The sequence below is a fragment of the Manis pentadactyla genome, chromosome 7 (assembly GCF_030020395.1).
Source record: "Manis pentadactyla isolate mManPen7 chromosome 7, mManPen7.hap1, whole genome shotgun sequence".
Classification (NCBI taxonomy): Eukaryota; Metazoa; Chordata; class Mammalia; order Pholidota; family Manidae; genus Manis; species Manis pentadactyla.
The window spans coordinates 135,171,402-135,187,203 of NC_080025.1; the positions used below are offsets into that span (position 1 = coordinate 135,171,402).

At 37.2% G+C, this 15,802-nt stretch overlaps 1 protein-coding gene across 4 annotated transcripts in view; it reads left to right on the forward strand.

Annotated features, from left to right (window-relative positions):
• Positions 1 to 15,802, forward strand: part of IFT56 (intraflagellar transport 56) — a 55,600-nt gene that overhangs the window by 30,125 nt on the left and 9,673 nt on the right. For all 4 annotated transcript variants that reach the window (XM_057504804.1, XM_057504805.1, XM_057504807.1 and 1 more), the window contains 5 exons: positions 50 to 113; positions 1,793 to 1,881; positions 2,075 to 2,158; positions 3,124 to 3,193; positions 3,919 to 4,025. In XM_057504804.1, coding sequence (XP_057360787.1) covers positions 50 to 113; positions 1,793 to 1,881; positions 2,075 to 2,158; positions 3,124 to 3,193; positions 3,919 to 4,025 — 414 coding nt within the window. The remainder of the gene's footprint in view (positions 1 to 49; positions 114 to 1,792; positions 1,882 to 2,074; positions 2,159 to 3,123; positions 3,194 to 3,918; positions 4,026 to 15,802) is intronic.

Genomic DNA, 15,802 nt, shown 5'->3' on the forward strand with positions numbered 1-15,802 from the left:
AGTAGGTTTTAATTCAGTTTCATGTTATCGTATCATATATGTTTTTCAGAGGGATCATATGAAAATTGCCCAGCAGTTCTTCCAGTTGGTGGGAGGATCAGCTAGTGAATGCGGTATGTCTGAAATCTACTCCTGAGCACGATTTGTAATTGGAATTGGTCATATACTGACTGTTGAAGTTTGATTCTCTGTCCAGGGATACATCTGTTAGGCTTCCCTAACAGATGTATAAAGTAGGAAGTCATACGCAGGATAGAATATTGGATTAACTCTTCTCAACATCTTAGCTGAAGTGGGATGAGAGAATATATAAATACCGGGGAATAAATGTATTCCTTAGCCTATGACATTTACAAATGTGATTGTTTTTTATTTGAAATGTTAACTTTTACTGATTTTTCAAGTGCTCTTTATATATTTAAGCTTTTGTCATGTTGAAAATATTCTTGCTGGTGGGTCATTTGCCTTTTACCTTTGCCTATGGTATTTTTTCCCATGTAAAGATATTCAAATCTTATTTAATTGTTTATGTTTTCTATAATGATTTCTTATATAAATATCAAGTTTACAAAGTGTCCTCTTACCCCTGTAGTTATATAATGTTCACCTATATTTATCACCAGTAGTTTTTTTTTTATTAAAGTATCATTGATATACAATCTTATGATGGTTTCACATAAACAACACAGTGGTTTTAACATTCACCCATACTGTCAAGTCTTCACCCCCTCAATTGCAGTCCCTGTCCAACAACATAGTAAGATGTTATCGAGTCATTAATTGTCTTCTCTGTGCTGTACTGCCTTCCCTGTGACATACCTGTATTGTGATTGTGAATTACAGTACCACCAGTAGTTTTGTGGCTTTATTTTTATTATTAAAGTATTGATTTCATAATCAAGATTCAGTAAGATTTGAGAAAGGGCTGATAGCTAGAATGAACTAATCTGGCTGTCTGTACCAGATGTCTATGGCCAGCATCTATTATGGTGAGCAGTATTCATGATGAATTAGTTGTGAAATATTTTTATCACCCCTGGATATTCACTTTCTTTCAAATGTTTCACCAAAACCGTCTACTGAATAATAATTCCTTTCCCCATTTCATTCATTCATATAACAAGAAAGTATTGCCCTATTGGGGATACAGCAGTAAACAAAAGAAACAAGTCTTCCTACTCTTATGCAGCATGCAGTCTAGTGGGACAGACTATAAATATAATAAATAAATAGATTACATAGTATATCTGACTGTGGTAAGTACTAAGGGGAAAAAAAAGTTTGAACAGACTAATGAAGATTGGGAGTGGTCAAAGTAGGGGATTGTACTAATCCTCTGCTACCTCAAATAGGAGTCTGATATCAGACCAAAACTTGGTCAGGATCAGGATCAGGTTGTTCCATGGCAAATTATTTCTCCATTTGAGATTGGAGTGCTAGGTTGTCTTAGATGAGTGACGATGGAGAGATTAAGCCATGTTAGCTGAGTATGCAGGTGCTGGAGTTGGGTGAGAGAATCAAGCCCTAGAAGAAGATCTGGAGAATACAGCAGCCTCCAGGGCATGTGTTCATTTTGAGCTCAGTTAACCCCAAGAGATACTATTGGTTACTCTCAAGTATTGAGAGTATGCTCCATTATGCTGAGTTTTTGTCCACTGAACAGAATTACTAATTTCAAAATCTAGAATGATGTCTTGGAATAAATTCCTAACTCTAAAGTATAAAATTACTCAAATTTCAGCTAAAGAGAACTTTCAGTTTCATGAATACACCTGGTTTCTTTTCATTTCAGATACAATACCAGGGAGGCAGTGCATGGCTTCCTGCTTCTTCCTGCTTAAGCAATTTGATGATGTCTTGATTTACCTCAACTCATTTAAGGTCAGTGTAGAATTTTCTAGATGACTTTGTATACAAACTACTATATAGAATGTGTTAAAGGTACTCATAGAAGATGGCTCTTTTACTATGGGGGCATTAGTAGTGTCAGCTACGATTATCTGGCATAACTGATGCTTTTATATCTTATTTGTTAAGAATATTCTATATGACTTTTTGGGGGGATGTTTTTCAGAGTTACTTCTATAATGATGACATCTTTAAGTTTAATTATGCCCAAGCCAAAGCTGCAACAGGCAATACCAAAGAGGGTGAAGAGGTGGGTACCTGCTTTTGAAGGCATTTAAGTGATTTTAAAAACATGATTATATTTTTCACACTGAAATAAATGTTCAAAGGTAAAGAGTATTAAAAGTTCTTTTGTTCTTAGAATACATTAAAAGTACCACATGAATAGACATAGATTTTTATAACCACATTAATGTTTTTCTTTTTTTGGATAAATTTTATAAAAGTACACATGAAGAAAAGTATAAAAATCTAAGTATACAGCTTGATGAATTTTAAAGTGAACATACCCAAATAATCAGTACCCAGATCATGTAACAGAAAACCCCTCATCTCCTTTTTCAGTCAATCTCTTTCCTCCAAGGCTAGCCACTATCTTGACTTGTAACTCTGTAGGTTGATTTGTCTGAATTATTCAAAATAATTCAGTTGAATTACTCAATTCAATTTGTTATTCAACAAATTATTCAACATATTATTTTTCAAATTCTAAGCATTTTCTGATTTCCATTATGATACCTTCTTTGGGAGTTATTTTAAAACATGTTTTTAAGTATATATATTATCAAATGTATTTTCAAACTATTTCCAAATATATGTCTTATTCTTTCTAGGTCATTTTATTTTGATTTCTAACTTAATTGTATTATAGTCATAGAATGTAGTCTGTATAACACCAGTCCTTTAAAATTTGCCGAGACTTCCTTTATTGCCCAGTAGCATGGTCATGTGTTCTTGAAAAGAGTATGTATTGTGCAGTTGTTAATTATTCTGTTCCAATCTTCTATATCCTTTCAGCCTTTTGTCAGTTTTTGTTATCAATAACTGAGAGAAGTTTGTTAAAATCATCACAATTTTGTCCTTCTCTCTTCTTAGCAGCCTCTATAGAATTTGGCCGTCTATAAGGCTGTGTTAATCATTAATCTAAGGCAAGCTGATGTGACTATTTTTAATACAAAAGCATCTTCATGTTTGTTCCCTTTCCTCTTCTTGCAGGTTTTCCTTTTAATCCAAAATGAGAAGATAAAAAGTGATTACATTTACATCAGTTGGTTAGCTCGGTGCTGTGAGTCTTCTTTTAAATGTTACAGTGGAATCCTCTTTTTCTTCTCTGTTGCATAATCTTCTGAATGGAAATTACATTGAGCATTTTATAGTTTGTAGAGTGTAGAAACATGGAAATTAAGTGTTATTAATGCTACTTGGGAAGGGTGGTCATCTACATGTATTATACATTGACCTAGTCAGAACAGTCCTGAAAAATGCCAAGTTCTTCCTTTAGCCCTTTATTGTTTCCACAGTATTAAATGATATTGTTAGGTTAATCTTACCTTTCCACTAGGTACAGGCCTGAAAAGTGGTAAAATGTCAAAAACATAATTTTTGTATATTACATAGCCCATAGTCTCTTCTGACTGTCTGTCTTCCCATTATCTTTTCTTGCTCCCTTTTGTTCACTTGAATTTAAAATGTTCAGAGTTTTTGAAGTCATGGGAAAATTTTAGCAGTCCGACATTCTAAGTAGGCTGAAACTGTGAGTAGTATTCACTGAATGATCGGTGACTTCTAAGCAGATGAGCCAAATGGGAGTCAATCCACTCTAAAAATACATAATTATGCAGATCCTAGCTTAAATATTTTAAGTATTGTAGAGTTCTGATAGGGAACCACTTGAATGCTAATATTGCAAGCTGTCCATGTAAGAGCTGTTTACCATTACTTTGTATATTTGGAACATAGAACCAAATCCATAGAATTAAAAAAAGCATAAATATTTGCTTCTTTTTGTAGATATCATGAATAAGAAACCAAGACTAGCCTGGGAACTTTACCTCAAGATGGAAACCTCTGGCGAGTCCTTTAGCCTCTTACAGCTCATTGCTAATGACTGCTATAAGGTGAGTCTGAGTGAGACCTAAAGAGAAAAGAAGTCAGTATCATGTTGCTGTGTTGAGTAAATATTAGGGAAAAGTATCCTAGGGATTAAACGGCTATTGATGAGGATTCACTTAGTGGTAGCAGAAATGTCATTTTTGTGAATGAACTGAACTCAGAGATAGACAGCATTTAGGGGTTTAATATGTATATATAAAACATGATACCTTAATAAAAATAAATAAATAAATAAATAAAGCATATGTACATATAAATGAAATATGAAATAATGTTTTAGAAAGGAGGTTTTAGATTTCTAAAGGCTGTGAATCTTTAGATACCATCCAAGTAGAGCTATTCATCTGGTAGTTGGAAATTTGGTTCTGAAGCTCAAGAAAGTCGTCCTTCGATATTTACAGACATAGATCTGAAGAAATCATCACCATTTCAATAGTAATTGACTCCCTGAAAAACAGTGAAATTACCCAGGTAAGGAAGTAAAGTGAGAAGACTGGAAGGTTGCAAACTAAACCTTGGGGAATACTTAGGTGCAAATAGTTGGCAGGAAAGACAAAAAAAAAAGAAAAAGAATGAAAAAAGCATTCAGATTTAATGAAGGATTAGCTGTGTGTTGCATGTGAGTTGTGTGTGTATGTAGGGAGTTGGGAAGGCAGGGAGGAGGAAGGAGTTGGGCCCTTAGATTAAAAGCCTTTAAAAAGAAAGCCTCAAATTCCAGAAATTCCTATTTTTGGAATATTTCTTCCTGTCCAAAAGACAGGAAAATGTCAGATAAATTAAATGAATCAATATCAGCTCATTTCAGAGTGAATCATTATAAAAACAAAGTGAATCACCATCTGTGAAAAAGGTTTTAAAACATAGAAACTTGAAAATGTTTAACCTGACTTGGTGGATGACAATTACGTTAAATGAGTTAGGGGAGGCAGAGAGAAAAAAAACATTAAAAGACAGGAATTTAGTTCAATTTTAGATATACTGCTCCTGGGCAGAGATATTATGTATGGGAAATTACCAGGGGGAGCCTGGAGCTCAGGTGTTTATGTGAGAGGTCAGGATTAGAGACCTAGTTCTGGAAGTTAAGGGTAGTTAATGTTGGTAGTAGCGGTGGTGGTGGTGGTAATAGTGGTAGTACTAGTAGTAGTAGTAGAGTAAGGGAGAGAATGAGATTAACCAGTGAATGGGGTGAGGAACCATGTGGAATACCAGTATTCAAGGGACAGAAATAGAAAGAAGAATCAGTAAAAGAGAGAAAGGATGAAGATGAGCAGAAAGGAAAAAAGAACCAGGAGAGAAAAAAAGTGGTTTTAATTACTCTTTTTTCTTTGGTATCATTAATCTATAAGTACATGAGGTAGGTACATTATGTTTGCTAGACTCCCTCCCTCACCAAGTCCCCCTCACATACCCCATTACAGTCACTGTCCATCAACGTAGCACTGAATCTGTAGATTGCTTTAGGCAGGATGGCCGTTTTGACAATGGTAATTTTTCCTATCCAAGAGCATGGGATGTATTTCCATTTATTGGTATCTTCTTTAATTTCTCTCATGAGTGTCTTGGAATTTTCAGGATACAGGTCTTTCACCTCCTTGGTTAGGTTTATTCCTAGGTATTTTATTCTTTTTGATGCAATTGTAAATGGAATTGTTTTCCTGATTTCTCTTTCTGCTAGTTCATCGTTAGTGTATAGGAATACAACAGATTTCTCTGTATTACTTTTGAATCCTGAAACTTTCCTGAATTCAGCTATTAGTTCTAGTAGTTTTGGGGTGGATTCTTTGGGGTATTTTATGTATAATATCATGTCATCTGCAAACAGTGACAGTTTTAACTTCTTCCTTACCAATCTGGGTGCCTTTTATTGCTTTGTGTTGTCTGATTGCTGTGGCTAGGACCTCCAGAACAATGTTGAATAAAAGTGGAGACAGTGGGCATCCTTGTCTTGTTTCCAATCTTATAGGAAAAGCTTTCAGCTTTTTGCTGTTAAGTATGATGTTGGCTGTGGGTTTGTCATATATAGCCTTTATCATGTTGAGGTACTTGCCCTCTATACCCATTATGTTGAGAGTTTTTGTCATGAATGGATGTTGAATTTTGTTGAATGCTTTTTCAGCATCTATGGAAATGGTCATGTGATTTTTATCCTTCTTTTTTGTTGATGTGTATGATGTTGATGGATTTTTGAATATGGTACCATCCCTGCATCTGTGGAATAAATCCCAGTTGATCATGATGGATGATCTTTTTTAGGTATTTTTGAATTCAGTTTGCTAATATTTTGTTGCATGGTCTTTTTTTGATATCGTTAATATACAATTACTTAACATTATGGTTACTAGACTCCCCCTATTATAAACTCCCCCCCATACCCCATTACAGTCACTGTTCATCAGCATAATAAGATGCTACAGAATCATTACTTGTCTTCTCTGTATATACTGCCTTTCCCGTGTCCCCCCCACCCACATTATGTGTGCTAATTGTAATGCCCCATTTTCCCCCTTATCTCTCCCTTCCCACCCATCCTCCCCAGTCCCTTTCCCCTTGGTAACTGTTAGTCCATTCTTGGGTTCTGTGAGTATGCTGCTGTTTTGTTCCTTGAGTTTTTTTCTTTGTTCTTATACTCCACAGATGAGTGAAATCATTTGGTACTTGTCTTTCTCTGCCTGGCTTTTTCACTGAGCATAATACCCTCTAGCTCCATCTACATTGTTGCAAATGGTAGGATTTGTTTTCTTCTTATGGCTGAATAATATTCCATTGTGTATATGTACCACATCTTCTTTATCCATTCAACTACTGATGGACACTTAGGTTGCCTCCATTTCTTGGCTATTGTAAATAGTGCTGCGATAAACATAGGGGTGCATATGTCTTTTTCAAACTGGGCTGCTGCATTCTTAGGGTAAATTCCTAGAAGTGGAATTCCTGGGTCAAATGGTATTTCTATTTTGAGCTTTTTGAGGAACCTCCATACTGCTTTCCACAATGGTTGAACTAGTTTACAGTCCCACTAGCAGTGTAGGAGGATTCCCCTTTCTCCACATCCTTGCCAACATTTGTTATTTGTCTTTTGGATGTTGGCCATCCTCTTTGGTGTGAGGTGATATCTCATTGTGGTTTTAATTTGCATTTCTCTGATGATTAGTAATGTGGAGCATCTTTTCATGTGCTTGTTGCCATCTGAATTTCTTCTTCGGAGAAGTGTCTGTTCAGCTCCTATGCCCATTTTTTAATTGGGTTATTTGCTTTTTGTTTGTTGAGGTATGTGAGCTCTTTATATAATTTGGATGTCAAACCCCTATCAGATATGTCATTTATGAATATATTCCCCCATACTGTAGGATATCTTTTTGTTCTACTGATGGTATCCTTTGCTGTACAGAAGCTTTTTAGTTTGATATAGTCCCACTTGTTCATTTTTGCTTTTGTTTCCCTTGCCCAGGGAGATATGTTCAAGAAGAAGTGGCTCATGTTTATGTCCAAGAGATTTTTGCCTATATTTTTTTCTAAGAGTTTTATGCTTTCATGACTTACATTCAAGTCTTTGATCCATTTTGAGTTTACTTTTGTGTATGGGGTTAGACAATAATCAAGTTTCATTCTCTTACATGTAGCTGTCCAGTTTTACCAACACCAGCTGTTGAAGAGGCTGTCATTTCCCCATTGTATATCCATGGCTCCTTTATCATATATTAATTGACCATATATGCCTGGGTTTATATCTGGGCTCTCTATTCTGTTCCACTGGTCTATGGGTCTGTTCCTGTGCCAGTACCAAATTATCTTGATAACTGTGGCTTTGTAGTAGAACTTGAAGTCAGGGAACGTAATTCCCCCTGCTTTATTCTTCCTTCTAAGGATTGCTTTGGCTATTCGGGGTCTTTTGTGGTTCCATATGAATTTTTGAACAATTTGCTCTAGTTCATTGAAGAATGCTGTAGGTATTTTGATAGGGATTGCATTGAATCTGTAGATTGCTTTAGGCAAGATGGCGATTTTTACAATATTAATTCTTCCTAGCCAAGAGCATAGGATGAGTTTCCATTTATTAGTGTCCTCTTTAATTTCTCTTAAGAATGTCTTATAGTTTTCAGGGTATAGGTCTTTCACTTCCTTGGTTAGGTTTATTCCTAGGTATTTTATTCCTTTTGATGCAATTGTGAATGGCATTGTTTTCCTGATTTCTCTTTCTGCTAGTTCATCATTAGTGTATAGGAATGCAACAGATTTCTGAGTATTAATTTTGTATCCTGCAACTTTGCTGAATTCAGATATTAGATCTAGTAGTTTTGGAGTGGATTCTTTAGGGTATTTTATGTACAATATCATGTCATCTGCAAACAGGGACAGTCCAACTTCTTCCTTAACAATCTGGATGCCTTTTATTTGTTTGTGTTGTCTGATTGCCGTGGCTAGGACCTCCAGTACTACGTTGAATAGAAGTGGGGAGAGTGGTCATCCTTGTCTTGTTCCTGATCTTAGAGGAAAAACTTTCAGCTTCTCGCTGTTAAGTATAATGTTGGCTGTGGGTTTGTCATATATGGTCTTTATTATGTTAAGGTACTTGCCCTCTATACCCATTTTGTTGAGAGTTTTTATCATGAATGGATGTTGAATTTTGTTGCATGCTTTTTCAGCATTGATGGAGATGATCATGTGGTTTTTGTCCTTCTTTTTGTTGATGTGGTGGATGATGTTGATGGATTCTCGAATGTTGTACCATCCTTGCATCCGTGGAATGAATCCCAGTTGATCATGATGGATGATCTATTTGATGTATTTTTGAATTTGGTTTGCTAATATTTTGTTGAATATTTTTGCATCTATGTTCATCAGGGATATTGGTCTGTCATTTTCTTTTTTGGGGGGGTCTTTGCCTGGTTTTGGTATTAGAGTGATGTTGGCTTCATAGAATGAGTTTGGGAGTATTCCCTCCTCTTCTACTTTTTGGAAAACTTTAAGGAGGATGGGTGTTAGGTCTTCACTAAATGTTTGATAAAATTCACCATGAAACCATCTGGTCCAGGGTTTTTGTTCTTAGGTAATTTTTTGATTACCAATTCAATTTCTTTGCTGGTAATTGGTCTATTCATATTTTCTGTTTCTGTATGGGTCAGCCTTGGAAGGTTGTATTTTTCTAGAAAGTTGTCCATTTCTTCTAGGTTATCCAGTTTGTTACCATATAATTTTTCATAGTATTCTCTCATAATTCTTTGTATTTCTGTGGTATCTGTAGTGGTTTTTCCTTTCTCATTTCTGATTCTGTTTATGTGTGTAGACTCTCTTTTTTTCTTGATAAATCTGGCTAGGTGTTTATCTACTGTGTTTATTTTCTCGACGAACCAGTTCCTGCTTTCATTGATTCTTTCTATTGTTTTATTCTTCTCAATTTTATTTATTTCTGCTCTAATCTTTATTATGTCCCTCCTTCTACTGACTTTGGGCCTCATTTGTTCTTCCTTTTCTAGTTTCATTAATTGTGAGTGTAGACTGTTCATTTGGGATTGTTCTTCTTTCCTGAGGTAGGTCTGTATTGCAGTATATTTCCCTCTTAGCATGGCCTTCACTGTGTCCCACAGATTTTTGTGTTGTTTAATTATTGTTGTCATTTGTCTCCATATATTGTTTGATCTCTGTTTTTTATTTGGTTATTGATCCATTGATTACTTAGGAGCATGTTATTAAGCCTCCATGTGTCTGTGGGCTTTTTTGTTTTCTTTGTGTAATTTATTTCTAGTTTCATACCTTTGTGATCTGAGAAGCTGGTTGATACAATTTCAATCTTTTTGAATTTACTGAGGCTCTTTTTGTGGCCTAGTATATGATCTATTCTTGAAAATGTTCCGTGTGCACTTGAGAAGAATATGTATTCTGTTGATTTTGGATGGAGTGTTCTGTACGTGTCCGTTAGGTCCATCTGTTCTAATATGTTGTTCAGTGCCTCTGTCTCTTTACTTATTTTCTGTGTTGTTGATCTTTCCTTTGGAGTGAGTGGTGTGTTGAAGTCTCCTAAAATGAATGCATTGCATTGTATTTCCCCCTTTAATTCTGTTAGTAGTTGATTCACATACGTAGGTGCTCCTGTGTTGGGTGCATAGATATTTATAAGAGTTATATCCTCTTATTGGACTGACCCTTTTATAATTATGTAATGTCCTTCTTTGTCTCTTGTTACTTTCTTTGTTTTGAAGTCTATTTTGTTTGATACAAGTACTGCAACTCCTGATTTTTTCTCACTATTAGTTGCATGAAATATCTTTTTCTATCTCTTTACTTTCAGTTTGTGTATGTCTTTGGGTTTGAAGTGAGTCTCTTATAGGCAGCATATAGATACGTCTTGTTTTTTTATCCATTCATTAACTATGTTTTTTGATTGGTGCATTCAGACCATTTACATTTAGGGTGATTATTGATAGGTATGTACTTATTGCTATTGCAGGGTTTAGATTCTTGGTTACCAAAGGTTCAAGGGTAATTCCCTTACTATCTGACAGTGTAGTTTAGCTTACTTCATATGCTATTAAATACAACCTAAAGATTCTTTTTTTTTTTCTCTCCCCTTTTTCTTCCTCCTCCATTCTTTGTATGTTATGAATCATATTCTGTACTCTTTGTCTATCCTTTGTGTAACATCTGTTTAGCCTTAGGAATACTTCCATCTATAGGAGTCCCTCCAAAATGCACTGTAGAGGTGGTTTGTGGGAGGTAAATTCTCTCAGCTTTGGCTTATCTGAAAATTATTTAATCCCTCCTTCAAATTTAAGTGATAACCTTGCCGGGTAGAGTATTCTTGCTTCAAGGCTCTTCTGCTTCATTGCATTAAATATATCATGCCACTACCTTCTGGCCTGTAAGGTTTCTGTTGAGAAATCTGATAATAGCCTGATGGGTTTTCCTTTGTATGTGATATTTTTTCTCTCTCTAGCTGCTTTGAAAAGTTTGTCTTTATCCTTGATCTTTGCCATTTTAATTATTATATGTCTTGATGTTGTCTTCCTTGGGTCCCTTATATTGGGAGATCTATGCACCTCCACTGTTTGAGAGACTATCTCATTCCTCAGATTGGGGAAGTTTTCAGCAATTACCTCCTCAATGACGGTTTCTATCCCTTTCTCTCTCTTCTTCTTCTGGTACCCTTATAATGCGAATATTGTTTTGTTTGGATTGGCCCCACAGTTCTCTCAATATTCTTTCATTCTTAGAGATTCTTTTTTCTCTCTGTGTCTCAGCTTCTTTGTATTCCTCTTCTCTACTTTCTATTCCATTCACTGTCTCTTCTACTACATCTGCTTTTAAATCCCTCCCTTGTATGTTTCATTTCAGATATAGAATTTCTTAATGATTGAATCTCTGACTTATATTCATTCTTGAGTTCTTGAATATTTTTATGTACCTCCATAAGCATGTTTATAATTTTAATTTTGAACTCTGTTTCAGGAAGATTGGTGACTTCAGTTTCATTTGGCCCTTTTCCTTGGGTTTGTGAGATTTTGGTCTGAACCATGTTCTTTTGATGTTTCATATTTCTGCATGGTGCCCACTAGTGCCCAGAAGCTCCAGTCTCTAGAGCTGCTCAGCCCCTAGAGTGAAGTTGGGAGGTCATAGGGGAGTGGAGCTGGTGCCTGAGAGGAGGAAAGATCTTTTTCCTGATTACCGTCTGTGGTGCCTATCTCCAGTGTCAGAGCCAGTGGCCCAAGCACACCAGTGCAAGCCTCTGTGCTTTGTGTGTCTTGCTGTTGTAGGCAGGGCCTTCTTATGGCTGCCCTGATGCCAGCACAGTGACTGCTAGTTTGCGAACTGGTGCCAGCAGGCTAGGAAGAAGGCACAGCAGGCTGCGTATCACAGAGGGGAGCCTCGGAGCTGAGTAGGCAGCCAGGGGGATGATGGAGTGCCTGTAGCTCCTCATTAAGTTCCCAACCAGCTGGGCACAGCATACCCAGACTACCTTGTCCAGCTCTCCCTTCTCCTGTGCAGCAAGCTCCATGCAAACCCTGCCCCTTCAGCAGCCCTCTCACTGCTAGGAAGCCTCTCAGACCGCCTGCCTTTCCTCTGACACAGAGCAGTCAGATGTGGATCCACTCCTCCACAAACAGCCGGAATCTCAGGCTCTCAAGCACTCCGCCTGTCCGAGCTCCCCAACCTCCAGAGCACCACACAATATAGGTTTCTTCTCCCAAAGCAGATCTTCAGGGCTAGGTGTTCAGCAGTCCCAAGCTTCCACCCCTTCCCTGCTCTATTTCTCTTCCTCCTGCCGGTGAACGGGGGAGGGGGAAAGGCTTGGGTCCCGCTGGATTAAGGCTTTCATATGTTACCCTGTTTTGTGAGGTCTGCTCTGTTTGTGAGGTCTGTATGCAGTCTGGTTCAGCCTTCTTTATTGTTGCTGTTTTAGGGTTAGTTGTATTAATTAACTATTTGTGGTTTTGGGAGGAGTTGTCTGTCTCACCTCTCATGCCGCCATCTTGAATCTCCAGCTGTTGAGTGTTTTTGCATCTAGTTTCGTCAGGGATATTGATCTGTAATTTTCTTTTTTTGTGGTATCTTTGCCTAGTTTTGGTATTGGAGTGATGCTGGCCTTATAGAGTGAATTTCTAAGTATTCCACCCTCCTCTACTTTTTGAAGACTTTAAGCAGAATGGGTATTAAGTGTTCATTAAATGTTTGAAAAAATTCAGTGATGAAGCCATCTGGTCCAGAAGTGTTGTTCTTAGGTAGTTTTTTGATTACCAGTTCAATTTCATTGCTTATAATTGGTCTGTTCAGATTTTCTGTTTCTTCCTGGGTTAGTTTTGGAAGGTTGTATTTTCTAGAAAGTTATCCATTTCTTCCAGGTTATCCAATTTCTTAGCATATAATTATTTTGTAGTATTCTCTAGTAATTATTTGTATTTCTGTCATGGCTGTAGTGATTTTTCCTTTCTCATTTCTGATTCTGTTTATGTGTATGGACTCTTTTTTTCTTGATAAGTCAGGCTGGGGGTGTATCCTTTGTTTATTTTCTTGATGAACCCAATCCTGGTTTTATTAATCCTTTCTATTGTTTTATTCTCCTTGATTTTATTTATTTCTGCTCTAATCTTTATTATGTCCCTCCTTGTATTGATTTTGGGCCTCATTTGGTCTTCTTTTTCTAGTTTCATTAATTGTGAGTTTAGACTGTGCATTTGGGATTGTTCTTCTTTCTTGCAGTAAGCCTGTGTTACAGTATACTCTTAGAACAGCCTTCACTCTGTCCCACAGAAGTTGGGGCATTATGCTGTTGTTTTCATTTGCCTACATATAGTGCTTGATCTCCATTTTTATTTGGTCATTTATCTGTTGATTGTTTTGGAGCATGTTGTTAAGCCTCCAGGGGTTTGTGAGCTTTTTTATTTTCTTCGTGTAATTTATTTCTAGTTTCATACCTTCGTGGTTTGAGATGTTGGTTGGTACAATTTCAATCCTTCTGAATTTACTGAGGCTCTTTTTATGGCCCAGTCTGTGATCTATTCTTGAAAATGTTCCATGTGCACTTGAGAAGAATGTGTATCCTGCTGCTTTTGGGTGGAGTGTTCTGTAGATGTCTGTTAGGTCCATCTGTTCTAATGTGTTGTTCAGTGCCTCTGTCTCCTTACTTATTTTCTTCTGGTTGATCTGTCCTTTGGAATCAGTGGAGTGTTGAAGTCTCCTAAAATGAATGCATTGCATTCTATGTCCCCCTTTAATTCTGTAGTATTTGTTTCACATCAGTAGATGCTCCTATGTTGGGTGCATAAATATTTATAATGGTTATATCCTCTTGTTGGACTGGCCTCTTTATTATTATGTAATATCCTTCTTTATCTCTTGTTACTTTCTTTGTTTTGAAGTCTATTTTCTCTGATACAAGTATTGCAACTCCTGCTTTTTTCTCCCTATTATTTGCATGAAATATCTTTTTCCATTCCTTCACTTTTAGTGAAGTAGATGTCTTTAGGTTTGAAGTGAGTGTCTTGTTGGCAGCATATAGATGGGTTTTCTTTTTTTATCCATTCTTTAACTGTCTATTGATTAGTGCATTTAGTCCATTTACATTTAGGCTGATTATCAATAGATATATACTTATTGCCATTGCAGGCTTTAGATTTGTGGTTACCAAAGGTTCAAGGGCGTCTTCTTTCCTATCTAACAGTCTGACTTAACTCACCTATTACACTATTTCAAACACAATCTAAAGGGTTTTTTTCTCCCTTCTTTTTCTTCCTCCTCCTCTCTTTATATGTTAGGTGTCATATTCTGCCCTCTTTGTGTACACCTAGACTTTGTGGGTAGTTGATTTAATTTTCATTTGCTTCATAATTAATTGCTCTACTTCCTTTACTATTGTTTTATTTTCTCTGGTGACAGCTATTAAGCCCTAGGAGCACTTCTATCTATGGCAGTCCCTTCAAAATACACTGTAGAGACAGTTTGTGGGATGTAAATTCCCTCAACTTTTGCTTATCTGGAAATTGTTTAATCCCTGCTTCTCATTTAAATGATGATCTTTCCGGGTAGAGTATCCTTGGTTGGAGGCCATTCTGTTTCATTGCATTAAATATATCATGCTACTCCCTTCTGGCCTGTAAAGTTTCTTCTGAGAAGTCTAATCATAGCCTGATCGTTTTCCTTTGTATGTGATCTTTTTTCTCTCTTTGGGTGGTTTTAATACTCTGTTCTTGTTGTTGATCTTTGCCATTTTAATGATTATATGTCTTGATGTTGTCTTCCTTGGGTCCCTTGTGTTGTGCACCTCCATGGCCTGAGAGACTGTTTCCTTCCCCAGATTGGGAAGTTTTCAGTAATTACTTCCTCAAAGACACTTTCTCTCCCTTTTTCTCTCTCTTCTTCTTCTGTTACCCCTATAATGCGAATATTGTTCCATTTGGATTTGTCGCACAGTTCTCTTAATATTCTTTCATTCCTAGAGATCCTTTTTCCTCTCTTTGCCTTACCTTCTTTGTATTCCTGTTTTCTAATTTCTATTTCATGTACTGTTTCCTCTACCTCAAGTAATCTGCTTTTAAATGCCTCCATTGTATGTTTCACTTCGGATACTTATTTTTCAAAGTTTCTATCTCTTTCTTGAAGTCCTCCCTGAGGTCTTGAATATTTTCTTGTAGCCCCTTGAGCACGTTTATTATTTTTATTTTGAAATTTTTATCAAGAAGATTGGTGATTTCAGTTTCACGTGGCCCTCTTTCTGGTGTTTGAGGGATTGTGGTTTGTACCAGATTTTTTTGCCATTTCATATTTCTAATGATTACTATGGAACAATAGCTTTGTATAGGCGGCACCCTGTAGTGTACAGAAGCTCTACTCTCTGGAGCTGCCCAGTCCTTGGAGCAATGGTGGATGTTCCTGGTATGCAGAGCCAGCACCTGCTGGGAAGAAAGAGGTCTTTCCTGCTTCCTGGCTGCAGTGCCTGCCTCCAGTGCCAAGTCCAATGGGTGAGCACACACGGAGGAGCCTTTGCATTATGCCCCTGTAGCTGCCATAGGCAAGGTCAACCTCCCGCTGGCCTGGCACAATGGTGGGGGCAGCAGATGAGCAGACCAGTGCCTGTCAGGAGGAAGGAGTGGCAGGCTGCATGTTGCAGTGTGGGGCCTCGTAGCTGCATTTCCAGCCATGGGTTTGAGCACCTGAAGCTCCTGAAAGTTCCCAACCTGCCGGGCTGAGTGTGCCAGATGGATTTTGTCCACCTGTCTTTTCTCCTGAGTAGCAAGCTCTGTAATCCTTTCCCCTTTAGCACCCCTTTCACTGTTAGGAAGTCTTTCAACGT